The 14,482-nt window shown below is 39.4% G+C and overlaps 2 protein-coding genes across 2 annotated transcripts in view; one reads left to right on the top strand and one right to left on the bottom strand.

The window, feature by feature from the left end:
- Positions 1-14,482, top strand: part of LOC137040110 (uncharacterized) — a 61,522-nt gene that overhangs the window by 7,743 nt on the left and 39,297 nt on the right. The gene's annotated exons all lie outside the window — the stretch shown is intronic.
- On the bottom strand, positions 394-3,735 carry LOC137040732 (uncharacterized). The gene is made up of 7 exons (XM_067416506.1): positions 3,716-3,735; positions 3,534-3,614; positions 1,848-2,019; positions 1,452-1,645; positions 1,016-1,163; positions 784-911; positions 394-699 (listed from the first exon to the last, which is right to left on the bottom strand). Exons 4-7 carry the CDS (start codon positions 1,611-1,613, stop codon positions 394-396), a joined length of 744 nt encoding a protein of 247 aa, XP_067272607.1. The 5' UTR covers positions 1,614-1,645; positions 1,848-2,019; positions 3,534-3,614; positions 3,716-3,735.

The raw sequence follows: 14,482 nt of genomic DNA, 5'->3' as shown, positions 1-14,482 counted from the left end.
ATTGGGTAGTAAGTTGTACCCAATAAATTGGGTTACAAAATAACTAATTTGTTGGGTCATTTGGCCAAAATGTTGCTATTAGTAGTTAACCCACCTAGTATTATAATTTATTATTATTATTATTGCCATGTAAATAAATAACCCACAACTTCAATATATTGACAATGCTTTATTTACATGAAATTGAAAAATTGTAAACATTTTCTGTAGTTATGGTTGCAAATGTTTTAATAAATGAATAAACAAACAAACATAAATAACTGCCTCATTGTAGGCGACAGTGTATTGAGGGAACACCTCCAGGCATAGAATATTATTGTAAAAAAAACAATTCATATGTTTTAACTTATAAGAGCACAATAAACAAACAAAACAAACTGAAGCTAGTCCAGCTTATCCAATTATAAACTGCCTAAGAAGGCGACAATGGGTGGATGGAACACCTCCTGGCACAGAATATATTGAGTGTTGTAGAAACTGCCAAACAGCAGCAGCAGGCTTGGGATACTCAATATCTAAAACATAAAATAATTTAAAACATGTGTCTACAGCTTGTAAAAGGCTGTCTTGCTCTAGTGCCATTCCACCCACAATGACGAATGCTTGTGAGCAGATGGCTTTATCCCCAAGCTGCAGGACATGAGGGAATTGCCTCCGTTGCTCCTCCTCCTCTAAATACAGAATGATGTTTGTTCCAACCTTTAAATAAAAATTTGAAATGATAAAAATGCACACATAGATCAAATATTACTCAAAATGTGTTGTCATCAATGATGTACCTACAGGCTGTAAATCAACAAATGCTTGTTTCGCCTCCTGGTAAGAGGGCCGAACCATCTTGCTGCCCGTCTTGTATGGCAATGGAGGAAGGATAGCTGGCAGGGTTTTTAAAGCAACATCTCCAAGAGTGTCTTTACATTAAATTGAAAGAACAAGGATTAATCTCCAAACAAGTGCATTACATTATAGTTAATATTATGTGAAAGTACAGAGCTGCTATGCAGGATTTTCTCACCAGAAGAAATGTTAGTCTGTACTGGAAGAAGATCCAAAGCTCTCTTCTCGCCCTGGCAATATGAAATGATTCGTTGAGATGCATGTCCCCAAAGTTCAAAAAGTTTATCTTTGGCATGTGGGTATAAAATACCAAAGTCCTGAGCAATCTAGAAAGAAAGAAAGAAAGAAAGAAAGAAAGAAAGAAAGAAAGAAAGAAAGAAAGAAAGAAAGAAAGAAAGAAAGAAAGAAAGAAAGAAAGAAAGAAAGAAAGAAAGAAAGAAAGAAAGAAAGAAAGAAGAAGAATAGTTACAATCATACCAACACCTCATAAGGTAGACATTTGTTTTTCTATATTAAAATTTAAGCTATTTGAATCAGAGAATCACAAATACAGAATTTTAGCTTCAGTAAGGTTAGGGCTTCATTTTATTATTGTAAATGTAACATTTCTTTACCATTCCAGGTGTGTCTAGAAGTCTTGGATACTCTTGGTTGATCTCCATTAAAGATTTGGATCCGTTCTCTCTTATCCACTGTGCTCGGTAGATAGCCGTTCCTCTCATTAATTCCTCAACTTGACTAACTGGTTGCTTATTCTTCTTCAGCCACTCTGTCATTTTGTTATTGTCTGCCTCACTCACTCGTGAATCTGCATTAATCAAAGAGCACCAGATTGATCACAGCAACCTAAAGCAACCGTTGTAACAGTTACTACTGAAATTTCCAAAATAACATTGACCTCCTTTGATCAAAGCACAATATGAATTAAAGGAATAAAAAAAGAAAAAGGTAAGAAAATAGAAAGAAAAATGGCAATAAGGTTTCAGCAACTTTGGTTACATTTTTCCTACCTGGCAATAAAGTGATCCGATCAGTCACAGTAGCTCGGCGCTCATATGTGCTCTGCAACCCCTGTCTAGATGTTGAACCGTGTCTGTGAAGGCGCTTCCTGATATTACGGAGTCGCTCCTCCAAAAACCCTGTGGCAGGATGGCGGTATCGCCCTGGTGTATACCATACCTCCTAAAACATCAACACAAATATGTTAAAGGGATCCCCTGGTGTTGAGACTTGTATGGCTTAATATAACATAAATGATGTCTCTTACTGAATTATGTAGTAGACATCCCATGAAAGATCTACGTTATTTTAAAAATCGATTTTATATTTGGACCATGGGCGGCGCCATTTTGTTTGCGTTCTAGGTTGATGACGTAGAATGGTTGAACTCCTCAATCAGCTGGCGTTACCCGTAGCTATTTTTACCACAACGCAACTCGAAAATTGTTTCAGAGTTAAACAAAACCAATGAATTCCTTTGTAATTATACTTAAAACACACTCAAACATACATGTGCACACAAACTCACCTACACAAGTCACAAACAGATCGGCGGGCGCGCACACGACAGGCTGCTCTGTCTCAATCGAGATGTTGGGCTGCTCAGTCTCCACGACAGGGGCTGAATCCGAAATCGACCCTATACCCTTAAATAGGGCATTATTTGAAGGGACGGACAAGTAGTGTTGTCCGACACCATAGTGGACATGTTCGAGTGCAGTCATTCAGTCTCACGTTCCACCGCAATAACGAGTAAAGCCGATTTACAAACAGCTGTCCGACTTCACGCACTCAAACATACATGTGCACACAAACTCTCTCTCTCACGCAGACTCACACACACCCCAACAGATCGGCGCGAACACACACACACACACCCCAACAGATCGGCGCGAACACACACACACACACACACCCCAACAGATCGGCGCGAACACGCACACACCCCAACAGATCGGCGCGAACACACACACACACACACACACACTCACACGCACGCACTGCGCGCGCATAAATAACCCTCAATCTATTCCCTGTGTTGATATCCTGTTCAACACATCCTGTTCCCTAGATAGACTGTTGATAGTAGATTAACTATAATGCCTAATGTGACCAGCAGAGGGAAATATCTAGGTAGGACGATGGGATAAAGTAACGTGAGGAAGAGAGGCATGATGTTTTGGTGATGATGCATGCGATTGAGACAGAGCAGTCAGGTGTGTGTGTGCGCGCCCGCCGATCTGTTTGTGACTTGTGTAGGTGAGTTTGTGTGCACATGTATGTTTGAGTGTGTTTTAAGTACAATTACAAAGCAATTCATTGGTTTTGTTTAACTCTGAAACAATTTTCGAGTTGCGTTGTGGTAAAAATAGCAACGGGTAACGCCAGCTGATTGAGGAGTTCAACCACTCTACGTCATCAACCTAGAACGCAAACAAAATGGCGCCGCCCATGGTCCAAATATAAAATCGATTTTTTAAATAACGTAGATCTTTCATGGGTTTTCTACCACATAATTCAGTAAGAGACATCATTTATGTTATATTAAGCCATACAAGTCTCAACACCATGGGATCCCTTTAAATAAACGATAGCTTTCCTAAAAGTGTCTTCAAAACATCTTTTGTGTTTTTCAAAAATTGGACTGCTGTGTAAAAGTGGCCGTAGTTCTGACAACTAGGGATTAGGATACTCACATATCCACTGCCCTCTGAATCTTTAAGGCATGGGAATTGTGTGACCAGGGCCAAAGCTCTTTCTTTTGGTCTGCTGATGGACTTAGTGGTAAAAGGATTAACAGATATTAGGTTAATTGAATTGACAATTTATGATTGAATGACTTTATGTAAAGTGCAACAATGACTAAAACATCACTTACTATTCCCCAAACTTCTCCATTAAATAGGACACTAAAATGCGAACAATTTTCCTTCGGTCTTCAAGACATAATTTCTGGTTTTGTTCCAAATTGGTGAGAACAGAAGACCCATGTGTGCTTCCCTCTAAAATCTGTCGTATATCCTTAATTGATTAATGCACCACACCAAGAATTGGCCTTTTAAAATTCTAATAACAAACCTTAAAATTGTAATATCTACATCTAACCCATAGTAAAGTGTGTATGTGTACAAGAAGCTTATATTTATAACATGTATTTAATAAAGATGTACTAATAAGGGGGGGGGGGCTAATTTCATGTAAAAATAAATAAACAGCCTTAAAACTGTCTGTAGCGCAAGGGAACGTAGTACAAGTCATCCTCTACATTATATGATTTCACTGCATGCGAAGGCTGAAAATCGTGCAGTGAATTCACAGAGACAGCCTCGAGAGCTTCATCAGAGGAGACCGCATATGCAAAGTAATGGCGATCAAAACCCACAGTGTGCCATTTTTTTACAACAAGTTTCACATCAACATTGAGGCCATTAGTTACTATAGCTTTTATCAACCCAAAATGAGGTACTCCATCCTCTGTGCATCCTGTTGTGATGGTCATGCCTGGTCTGTACTCTGTGCCATTGACAACTACCCAATCAGGAACAAAAACCTCAGCAAACGGGGGTTCTTCAAGACCCTTTACGAATTCTCCCTGAATTGCAGCAAGAAATGAGCCATGCCCTGGTCCAAACTCTGTGTTTTTGGAGAAAACACTTTCTGTCAGTAAGCGGTAGCACAACATCATCTGATTCCTGAATGCCATAGTTTTGCAAATGTTTTTAAAATTACAAACTACATGGCTCAGCTGTTTAAAGAAATTATGTCTTGCCTCAAATCGCATTGTCCAAAATTGTTTTAATGGACCAATCTTCCGAATGGCTCTTGGGTAGTGGAGGAGAAAGTGGTGTTTGGGTTTCAGGTGCAGATGTGGGTAAAGCTGCAAGAATACAGTGTGGTGTTCTGCAATTAGATGTTTCAGGTATATGGTGGCCTCTGTTGTGATGGAGGGGGAGAAAATGAACTCCATGCAAGACAGGAGAAGCAGCAACAGTTCCCAGTGTTTGTTCCCTTTTGGTATTTTGTCTCCAATGATGATGGGCAAAAACCTTAAGAAGCACCACATTTGAGCAGCAGTTTGTCTCATTGGTCCATTAGGGTTCTTAAGTTCATGTTGTCTCAGTACACTAGGTTTATTGCAACTGTCAGGAAATCCATAATCAAAGCTTGTCAATCTGTAGTTTAGTGTTTCTAAACTCACAAGCCCTTCAGCCAATAAGGATGCCAGAACCAATTTGACTTCAAAAGGTCCAATTCCCTCAAGAATGTCATGCATGATGTCTGGAGCTACATTGTCCACAACACTGAAGTACTTCAACTCATCCAACACACTTTTTCGTTTGAGTCCTGTTTCGGAATGGTTGTTGGATGACAAGTCCTCTACATAATTCTGAGCATTGCGAACCATCTCTGGGTCTTCCACAGTCTGACTCCACATATCTACTTTATCCACCTTACACCAGCGACAGCAGTGGTTAGCAGCAAAACTTTCTGAGTAGCCAAGGAGTGAATTCAGTCCTAAGTTGTCTCCACAGATTTGAGCCACACTGATCTTAATAGTACCAGAAAATCTGGGAGTGTCAATAAGGATTCCCCTTTCTTCTAAGTCCTTAATATCTCCAGTTATACGCTGCAGAACAGAATCAATGCCATATGTTTTAGCATCATCTGATTTATACACAGCTAACAAAAAGCATGAAGACAGAGAAGACAACAGCATGGGGGGCAAACATTTGATCTGGAAGTATATCAGTCCTAATTTGTGTACAACAGTTTTGGATCCCAAGGGGTTAACCATCTCACAATCATCATTGTACAAAAGAAGTGGGATGGAAAGCTCTTTGGAAAACAAGGAGTGGCTTTTGTAAAGCTCTCCATCATGAAAGTCTTGTAATACTCCAGCTTCACGATCTGTGTTTTGATAGTCAATGATGATTTGCATTGTTCCAGGTGTTTCAAGAATTTTTTTCAGAAGTGGACGCAATGGAACATACTGAAATGTATCAGGTACTGCTGTTTGTTTAACCATGCCAGATGTAGAGTCACGCCGCTGACAATAGGATACCCCTGGAAAATACTCTACCACAGGCTCAATGAAACACCCTGTTTTTGTGAAGTATTTCATTTGCTGGTACTCAGATTCAAGGTCTTTTAATGGCTCAGAAGCCATCTCAAATTGAGCTTTCAAATTTTTCACTGCTTCGTCATCTTGGTGTCCAAATCGTTGAAACAAGGACATGGTCTTCTCCTTTAGACTGCCTACTATATCTGTAATTAAACTTGCAGTTTGTTTGACGACAAAGTTGACAGCAGAATATGTTTGGGATGATTTCGCTCTCAACTTTGCCAGAAACATTGCTAAACGGTTAGTTATTTCTTCTTTGTCAAAGTCATCCCACGCTTCTTCTGTCCCCTCATATTCAGTGTCTGTTGTATGCACATTAGTAGATGGAGCATCATGTTGATGTGAAACTTCATAAGAGGTAGATGGAATGATTTCTCTTGTTGGCCCATCATCTGCTTGCATGTGATCTCTCAACAGATGTCTTTTGAATGACCACATGTATGCAAATGTTCTACCACAGTTGTTCTCACAGCAACAGAAAAAATTAGACGAACTGTTAATGGCATGAATGGCATTAAGATGTAAGAAATACTCTTTGTGGTTTGGAGTGGATTTTTTACATTTGAAGCATGTGAAAGGCATGATTAGTTACTTACAGTATGTAACTGCTTGAAATAATTGGTAAATTTTATTCTTTGGCCAATTCTTGGTATAAGTGCTGCTATGGTGGTGTCGTCAAGAAGTAGAAAGCTTTGCTGGTCAATTTCTTCCTCTGGAAGAGGGAAAATAAAAAGACAAATAAATGACAGACACTTATTTATTTGACAATATTGAGTAGAACATATAGATCATTTTTTTCTTATAATATTGTCCATCTCGCTTAACCATCCATTATGCACACAAGTGCATGTGTGTTATAGTGAGAACGAAGTGAGTGTGTATGTGTTTTAGAGTGAGTATGGAGTGTGTGTGTGTGTGTGTGTGTGTGTGTATTGTGCGTGTGTGTTTGAGAGTGAGTACAGAGTGTAAGTGTGTGAGACTTAGAAAGGCGTGTGAGAGTGAGAACGAAGTGTGAGTGAGAGTGAGTACAGTGTGTGTGTGTGTGTGTGTGTGTGTGTGTGTGTGTGTGTGTGTGTGTGTGTGTGCATGCATTGTGCATGTGTGTTTGAGAGTGAGTACGGAGTACGAATGTGTGAGACTGTGTTAACCCCTAACAAAAACTGTTAGGGGTTAACAACTGAGAACGGCGTGTGAGAGTAAGAACGGAGTGTGAGTGAGAGAGTGAGTACAGAGTGTGTGTGTTTTAGAGTGAGTATGGAGTGTGAGTATGAGTGAGAGAGTGTGAGAGTGAAGGGACTCGCACACCAGACGCAAAGCTCAGCGCCACGTCTTTAAAATGTTTTGTTTTCAATGAGTGTTCACACACTGGCGACGGCATTCAGCACCTGTCCGTAGCGACTCAGGAAGTTGTTCAAAATCCTGCCGCGCCACAGAGCGCTATTTCAAGGTTTTATATTAAATTTATATATTTCCCTTAAATCGTCAATGTACATACTGATTTCACCCTCTGCTACAAGATACACCCATCGTGCAGCTCTTCTGTCAGAAGTTGATTCAAAATTGAGCTCGCACGTATATAATGTGTGCGTCTGGTGTGATTGAGTGAGTGTGAGTGAGTGTGCGAGTGAGTGAGTGAGTGAGTGAGTGAGTGAGTGAGTGAGTGAGTGAGTGAGTGAGTGAGTGAGTGAGTGAGTGAGTGAGTGAGTGAGAGTTTGAGTGAGTGTGTAAGTGAGAGTGAGTGAGTGAGAGTGAGAGTGTGTGTGTGTGTGTGTGTGTGTGTGTGTGTGTGTGTGTGTGAGAGAGAGAGAGTGAGTGAGTGTTTGAGTGAAAGTAAGTGAGTGAGTGATGTGTGTGTGTGAGTGGTGTGTGTGTGTGTGTGTGTGTGTGTGTGTGTGTGTGTGTGTGTGTGTGTGACGGGTAGGTTTAGGGGCAGGGGCAGTGTAGGGGGAAAGAATGTACAGTTTGTATAGTGTCAAATCCATTACACCAATAGAAAGTCCCCACAATTCACAAAAACACAATGTGTGTGTGATATAGAGAGAGAGTGAGAACAGCATGTGAGTGTGTGAGAGTGAGAACGGCGTGTGGGTGTGTGTGAGAGTACATTCCATACTCACTCTCACACACACTCACACTTCGTACTCAGTCTCACACGCACGCCATACTCACTCTCATACACACTCCATACTCACTCACACTCCATTCTCACTGTCACACTTACTCACATACACATGCACAATGCAAAACATACACACTTCATACTCACTCTCACACGCATACACACTAGGGTGACCACCTGCTAATAAGCCCAAGGGGGGACAAAGGGTATGTTTCTGAGGGACAATGTGGGACACTGCCTGGCGCGGTGGTGCCCCACCTCACGGGCAGATAGTGGTTTACCCATTTCTAGCACATAGCACCTTACATGGTATATTAATAATGCCCTATTCCCCTAAACATGTGTAGGCTAATTGCTGATGTATGCTCATGAATATAGGCCAACCAATGTGTATTTTTAACATAATATTTTGAACATTCAATGAACTGACAGATGCACTTCCACTTACGATTTACTTTAGCTAATTTACTTTACTTATTTTTCATTACAATTTATTCACTTTAAATCAATATACAATTATGGGATTAACAGAAATCAACACCACAGGAACAGTAAAAAAAAATGTGTTAAGTTAAACTAAAAGTAAAGTTAACTCCAGTTCACGGAACGAGAAGGGGAGGAAGGATGGTGAACTTCCATGTTAGCAAAGTCTGCACTGCAAAAAAAAAAAAAACCATTCTTACTTAGTATTTTTGTCTTGTTTCAAGTCTAAATATCTAAAAATTCTTACATTAAGAAACATTTAATAGACATGTAAAAATTATTGTCTTGTTTTGGGAAAAAAATAGCTCAAAATTAAGCCAAACAATCTGCCAATGGGGTAAGAAAATTATTCTTGTTTTCTGTTTGAATTAAGATTATTTTTCTTACCCCATTGGCTGATTATTTGTCTTAATTTATGCAAAAAATCTCTCTTAGTTTTGAGTTATTTGTTCCCAAAACAAGACAATTACTTTTGCTTGATATTTTTTTATTTATATTTTGGCAAGAAACAAGACAAACATACTAAGAAAGAAAAGCATATTTTGCAGCGTGAATCTGTGTCGTTTGACATCGTATTTTACTCTCCATGTCCGATTGAGAAAGACGTTTTGCAAAGGTCACAAAAAGCTCTCTTTTTTGAACACCTTTCAGTCACAAATATTAATTTTTCCATTCTTTCTTGTACCCACTCCTTCTCTTTTTAATTGATGATTGCGGAGCCTAAAGAATCCATTTTTCGAATAGGAAATGCGCATCTAAAAAGTTCTAAGTGTGTCTGGTATGCACGTGCGTGCACTGTCATGACAACAATGAAAAAGTTGACAACAGCAGTTCAACTGAGGGGTGGGTGGGGCAACAGTAGCACGCTGAATTGTCAAGTAATGTTGGTTTTGCTGCCTGAGGCACGAGGATATAGAGCGACCAACTTCTTTTTGAGCAAGCATTAATTATGCGTGACACGGTCTCAATTTGCGGGACGCATGAATTTTGCTTCAAACGCTGTGCGCGCACGCGCTACGCGGGACGGGTGGTCACCTAATACACACACTCTACCTCTGTTCTCACTCTCATACACTCACAATATATAAATTGCCATTTTTGCTCACCTGCAAATCTGCTGATTAATGTTTCAAGGTTCCAATTCTGAAGTGTTTCTCTTACATAAGAATCCATAGCATCCTGTTTAAAAATGTTCAATTAATATAAAGTGAATACACAACAAAGCTATTGTCACTATCTGGATTTTACAGCGTGAGCTCAAGCAATAGCCATGTATTGCGGCAAATGAAGTCCATTAATATTTATTTTGCTGCTATTTGGCATTTAAAAAGTTATAAATTGACTAAGTCATAAGTTATTATAAAGGGATAAAGTCACAACCGTCATTCAAGGGGCGTATGACTGACTGAATAGTGCAATACTGTCTGTATATCTTCACATTTTTCATCTTTAGAGTTTTATGGATAAAATATTTAATGTTTTTCGTCGTATTTAATGTTACACTGTATTTGAGATTTATAGACATTTGAGCTACGTGTGTACAACGCTGCATAACGTTAACGTTACCTTCTTCCACAATGACTGGACGGACGGAGGCTTCCGCTGGATCCTGAAGGCGAGCGCGTCGGTTAAAATATCTAAAAAAAAATATGAATAACTTCCCAAAAATTATTGGAAAGAACAGAGAAAGTGAGGAAAACAATGTATTCACAAACACATAGGCCTATTTAGAAATGGCCTTGTGCTGTCTATACAATTCAAGCATCGGTGTCGTTAGTCGCAGATACAGCGAGACAGCGTACAAAAAGCAGTCACCAGGGGGAGATATAAACATATTTTTGGGAAAAGCTGCAATAGTACAATATAAGAGCTTAAAGTCACTTCATAACGGGGAAAAACAAACAAACATTTATGTGTAATATTAGGATAACTTTACCCGTGTATCTCCTCTGTCACAGTTGCAGCGGGCAGCCGTTGAAATTTGAATTTTAACCCAACTGGCTGAGTTGCTATAGAAACAACCCAACAAACGCTCGTAATAACCCAACAGAATGACCCAATATTTTAACCCAGCTATTGGGTAAAAAAAATAACCCAACTTTTTTTAGAGTGTACGTATCAGCTAAGGGAAATTAAAAGCAATACTCACGGATCCGCGTACCAAGTTATTATACTCGTTGAAGAATGAGACGGTTCAACTGTCAGTTGAAATTTAAAAGGCTGATATTCACGCTTCAGAGCAGTGATGACGAGTATAGGTCGCCCAGTGGTTGTCCAGATACCTTGGCACAACTTTAACCAATGGTACAGACGGTGGTTCAATGTCAACGTTGTGACAACACTGTAACAACCTTCACCACACAACGTATTATAGCAACCTTTTGGCCATGTTGTGTCAACGTTGTTAGAAGGTTGAGTACGTTGTGCCAACGTTGTGTGTTTGCTGGGTTGTGTCTAAATATAAGTTTTTAATTTCGGGGGGAAGAAATCCCCTCTGAAATCCCCCCGGTTAGAGATCGCTGGCTCTGGGTGGAAATCGCGGGGGCATTTTCACTTTCAGTTATAGGGGCTCAAGCCTGCACAAAACTGTTGTCAAAGCGCATTATGCCATGAAACTGCGGACTCAGAGGAAGACCGTGAGGGTTTAGGGTGCCATTTGGGACAGTTGTTATCAGTCTGGGGGATATCCTAAATCGACTTTGCTGGACCGGTGGACTACAATGAAGAGCACTTCAAAGTCCGTTTTGTTTTTATTACTAATGTGCGGTAAGTGTATGATTTCTGTTAATTCTTGAACACTTTCTGTTTCATATGACCCTAAATCTTTCGATTGGTTATAAAGTTATAGGGTAGCAATGAGGGGTGGTAACACCAAAGCATGCATTCATGCTTTTGTGGATTTATGACACGAACTTGTTCGACCTTGCCATAGCCCAAAACAAGCCCAATAGCTTTTCGGGGGTTCAAAATGATGTTATTTTGGCAAGGTTGTCTGCTAAAACTGGCACTCCTGGATCACATAGCGGTCGCTTTAACCATTGGGAAACCGCGTAGATTGGTAACACGGTGCAGAGTTCTGTTGACATTTGAAAACTAGCGTTATGCGTTGCTCCATTGCTCTGTTAATAATAATAATAATAATATATTTTATTTGTAAAGCCCTTTTCATAGTTAAAAACAATCCCAAAGTGCTACACATAAAAAAAAAAAATAATAATAATAATAATAAAAAAAAATGAATTAGCAAAAAGTAAAAAATGCTTGTTTAAAAAGAAAGGTTTTTAGTTCTTTCTTAAAAGAGTCTATGGCTTGAGGAGCCCTTATGTTTTCAGGAAGGGAATTCCAAAGACGCGGTGCGGCTGAGCAGAAGGCTCGATCCCCCATTGTGCGGAGCTTAGTTGTGGATGGTTGTAGAAGGGCTTTATTTCCAGAACGGAGGTTGCGTGAAGAGTTTTGTGTTGCGACGAGTAGTTCCTTTAAGTAGGGGGGTGCGTTTCCGTGGATGCATTGATGGGTAAGTAAGATGATTTTATAATTAATCCTGTATGAAACAGGGAGCCAGTGGAGCGAGTAAAGGATGGGTGTGATATGGTCATATTTTCTTATCCTCATTAGGATCCTGGCAGCACTGTTCTGAATGTATTGTAATTTTTGTAGACTTTTGCCAGGAATCCCAAAAAAGAGAGCGTTGCTGTAGTCCAGCCTGGATGAAATAAAAGCATGGACAAGTTTTTCAGCATCTGACAGACCAAGTGTGGGACGGAGTTTAGCAATGTTCCTGAGATGATAGAAGGAGATCTTACACAGATGTTGTATGTGGGCTTCAAATGTGAGTTGAGCATCAAATCTTACTCCCAGGTTAGTGACTGTCGATGAAATTGGAATGTTTTGACCAGAGAAGGTGATGTTAGGTTGTAGGTCGATCCAATTGATAGACTTGTTTGAGATGCGCCTCTACTGAAATATAGGCGAGACTAGGCGGCTGGTGTGAGGGGAGGAGTGAAAAAAGTGCAGGCAAGACTGGCGATTTTCTAGCCTGTCAAGCCAGACCCACATCAAGACACTCGCGGGCAGATTCAATTTGCTGCCGCTAGGGTGCGTCTACATTTCTAGGCTAGCAGTTTTCTGTTTTCTATTGGATATTGGATCAGACACATGCGAGATCAGTTGCGGATATTGCGGTATTCGCATACATGCGCTTTTTTGCTGTTTAACTGGATATAATTTAAAGGGGTGCTTCAGCGCTGGGAAGATGAATCTGTATTTAAACTGGGTCATTAATGTAGTAGAATTGTAAAATTATTTTTGAATTTGGTGCTTTCTGAGAAAAGACAGACAATGCATTTGTCTCATGGGGATGAAAGACAACATTTCCTAGAATGCTTCTCTCCCCTGGTTGAAGCACGATTATTCGAATATACTGCAGGGCCCGGTTTTTCAAAAGTAATCCACTAGGATTTTGGATAACAGATTGGACCAAATCTTGAATATGTGTTTTTCAAAAGAAAAAACGGATTACATAATCGGATTAGATCACGTAATCCAATTTTGGTTTTGATCCGGATCAAACCATTAGCTTGGGTTTTTCAGAACTTGTAGGATTTGGATCATTTTGATCCAAAAAATCTGGATTAAACTGATCCCATTAGAAGGGTGGATTCAGCGTGGATTTCATGCCCAAAATGTAATGAAAACTTTAAAAATGTATCAAATAATACTATATTTGGATCATGCAGTATTTTACAAGATATCCTATGTATTCATAAGGTTTTAATTGAATTTGTTCATCCTTTAGGCTACAGTGATTGGTAGGCTTTAACGTATTCAGCCTTTCAGTATAGGGCTACAAGAAAGTAGAAAGAGTTTGGCCTCATAAAATAATCCCCCAAACAGCTGTCAAAATTGACCAAAAACACTACATTTTATTCTGTCACTAACTGATATATATATTCTTCACAATCGAAAATATTTTTATTTTTAGAATATTTATTAGTGATGCATGTAATGATTACAGAATAACCCAGAAAATGCAAAGAATGGCAATCACTGATTTTTGTTTTGTTTATTTTTAATTTTTTAATTTGTGTGTTTTCATTTAAAATAAAATTAAACGTATATTGACACCATTGTGATTTCCTATCCTGTTTGAGCACTGGTTATCCAGATTTGGTGATCCTGAAAAGTTCCTATCCGGATCAGATTGATCTAATCCAATGTTGTTTTAAAAAAACTGGCTCATAAAGTAAGATGGATTACGTGATCACAGATCGCAAAAAAAGGATTACTAAATCCGGATCAATTTTATCCGGATTAAACTTTTTGAAAAACTGGGCCCAGGGTTTCTACTGATACAAAGCCATATATGCTAATCGGTGAAGTAACCCTTTGTGGGTTATAAGCCTACTATGATACGAGTAAACACAATGCATGTAGGCCTACTAATCAATGTCACCAGTAGGCCTACATGTCAATGTCTTTAAACATTTAGGCTATTAACCTGTGATCTTTTTTAAATCATCCTTCAGCTTTTTTGACTAGTCTGCCTTGATTCTGACACATTATTCTTGGCCATCACACGTTTATTTTCATGTTCTCGGGGCCGGGGGTTTAATTCCATTGTTCTTAACACAGATGAGCAGTTTCCAGTCTTTAAACATTACACTTCAGGTCTGTTTTGCAACATGATTCAGTTAAAATCACAGCACTAAATGCATGTGTTTGCCCCTTATTCATCTCATCCCAGGTTTCTGAAGTGGCAGTTGAATGAATAAAGACCCAGCACTGAGGGAGAGTATAAAGTCTCTCCTTTATTAGGAGAAAAAGCATAGGTTACATACATTGAATACAAAGGGTGCAACATGATTTGAACCGATGAGAGAGAGATTACATCATATAGCTCATGGTATAGGAATGTGATAAAC

This window comes from Pseudorasbora parva, chromosome 14 (assembly GCF_024679245.1).
Source record: "Pseudorasbora parva isolate DD20220531a chromosome 14, ASM2467924v1, whole genome shotgun sequence".
Lineage (NCBI taxonomy): Eukaryota > Metazoa > Chordata > Actinopteri > Cypriniformes > Gobionidae > Pseudorasbora > Pseudorasbora parva.
The sequence above is the reverse complement of the archived record's forward strand: the minus strand, read 5'-3'. Positions and strand labels throughout refer to the sequence as shown.

Coding starts and splice junctions, on each gene's coding strand:
- LOC137040732 (XM_067416506.1), bottom strand. CDS start 1,613: ATGACAGAGTGGCTGAAGAAGAATAAGCAACCAGTTAGTCAAGTTGAG. Junction 1,164..1,451: donor TTCTAGACACACCTGGAATG/GTAAAGAAATGT, acceptor CTTTCTTTCTAG/ATTGCTCAGGACTTTGGTAT. Junction 912..1,015: donor ACAGACTAACATTTCTTCTG/GTGAGAAAATCC, acceptor TTTAATGTAAAG/ACACTCTTGGAGATGTTGCT.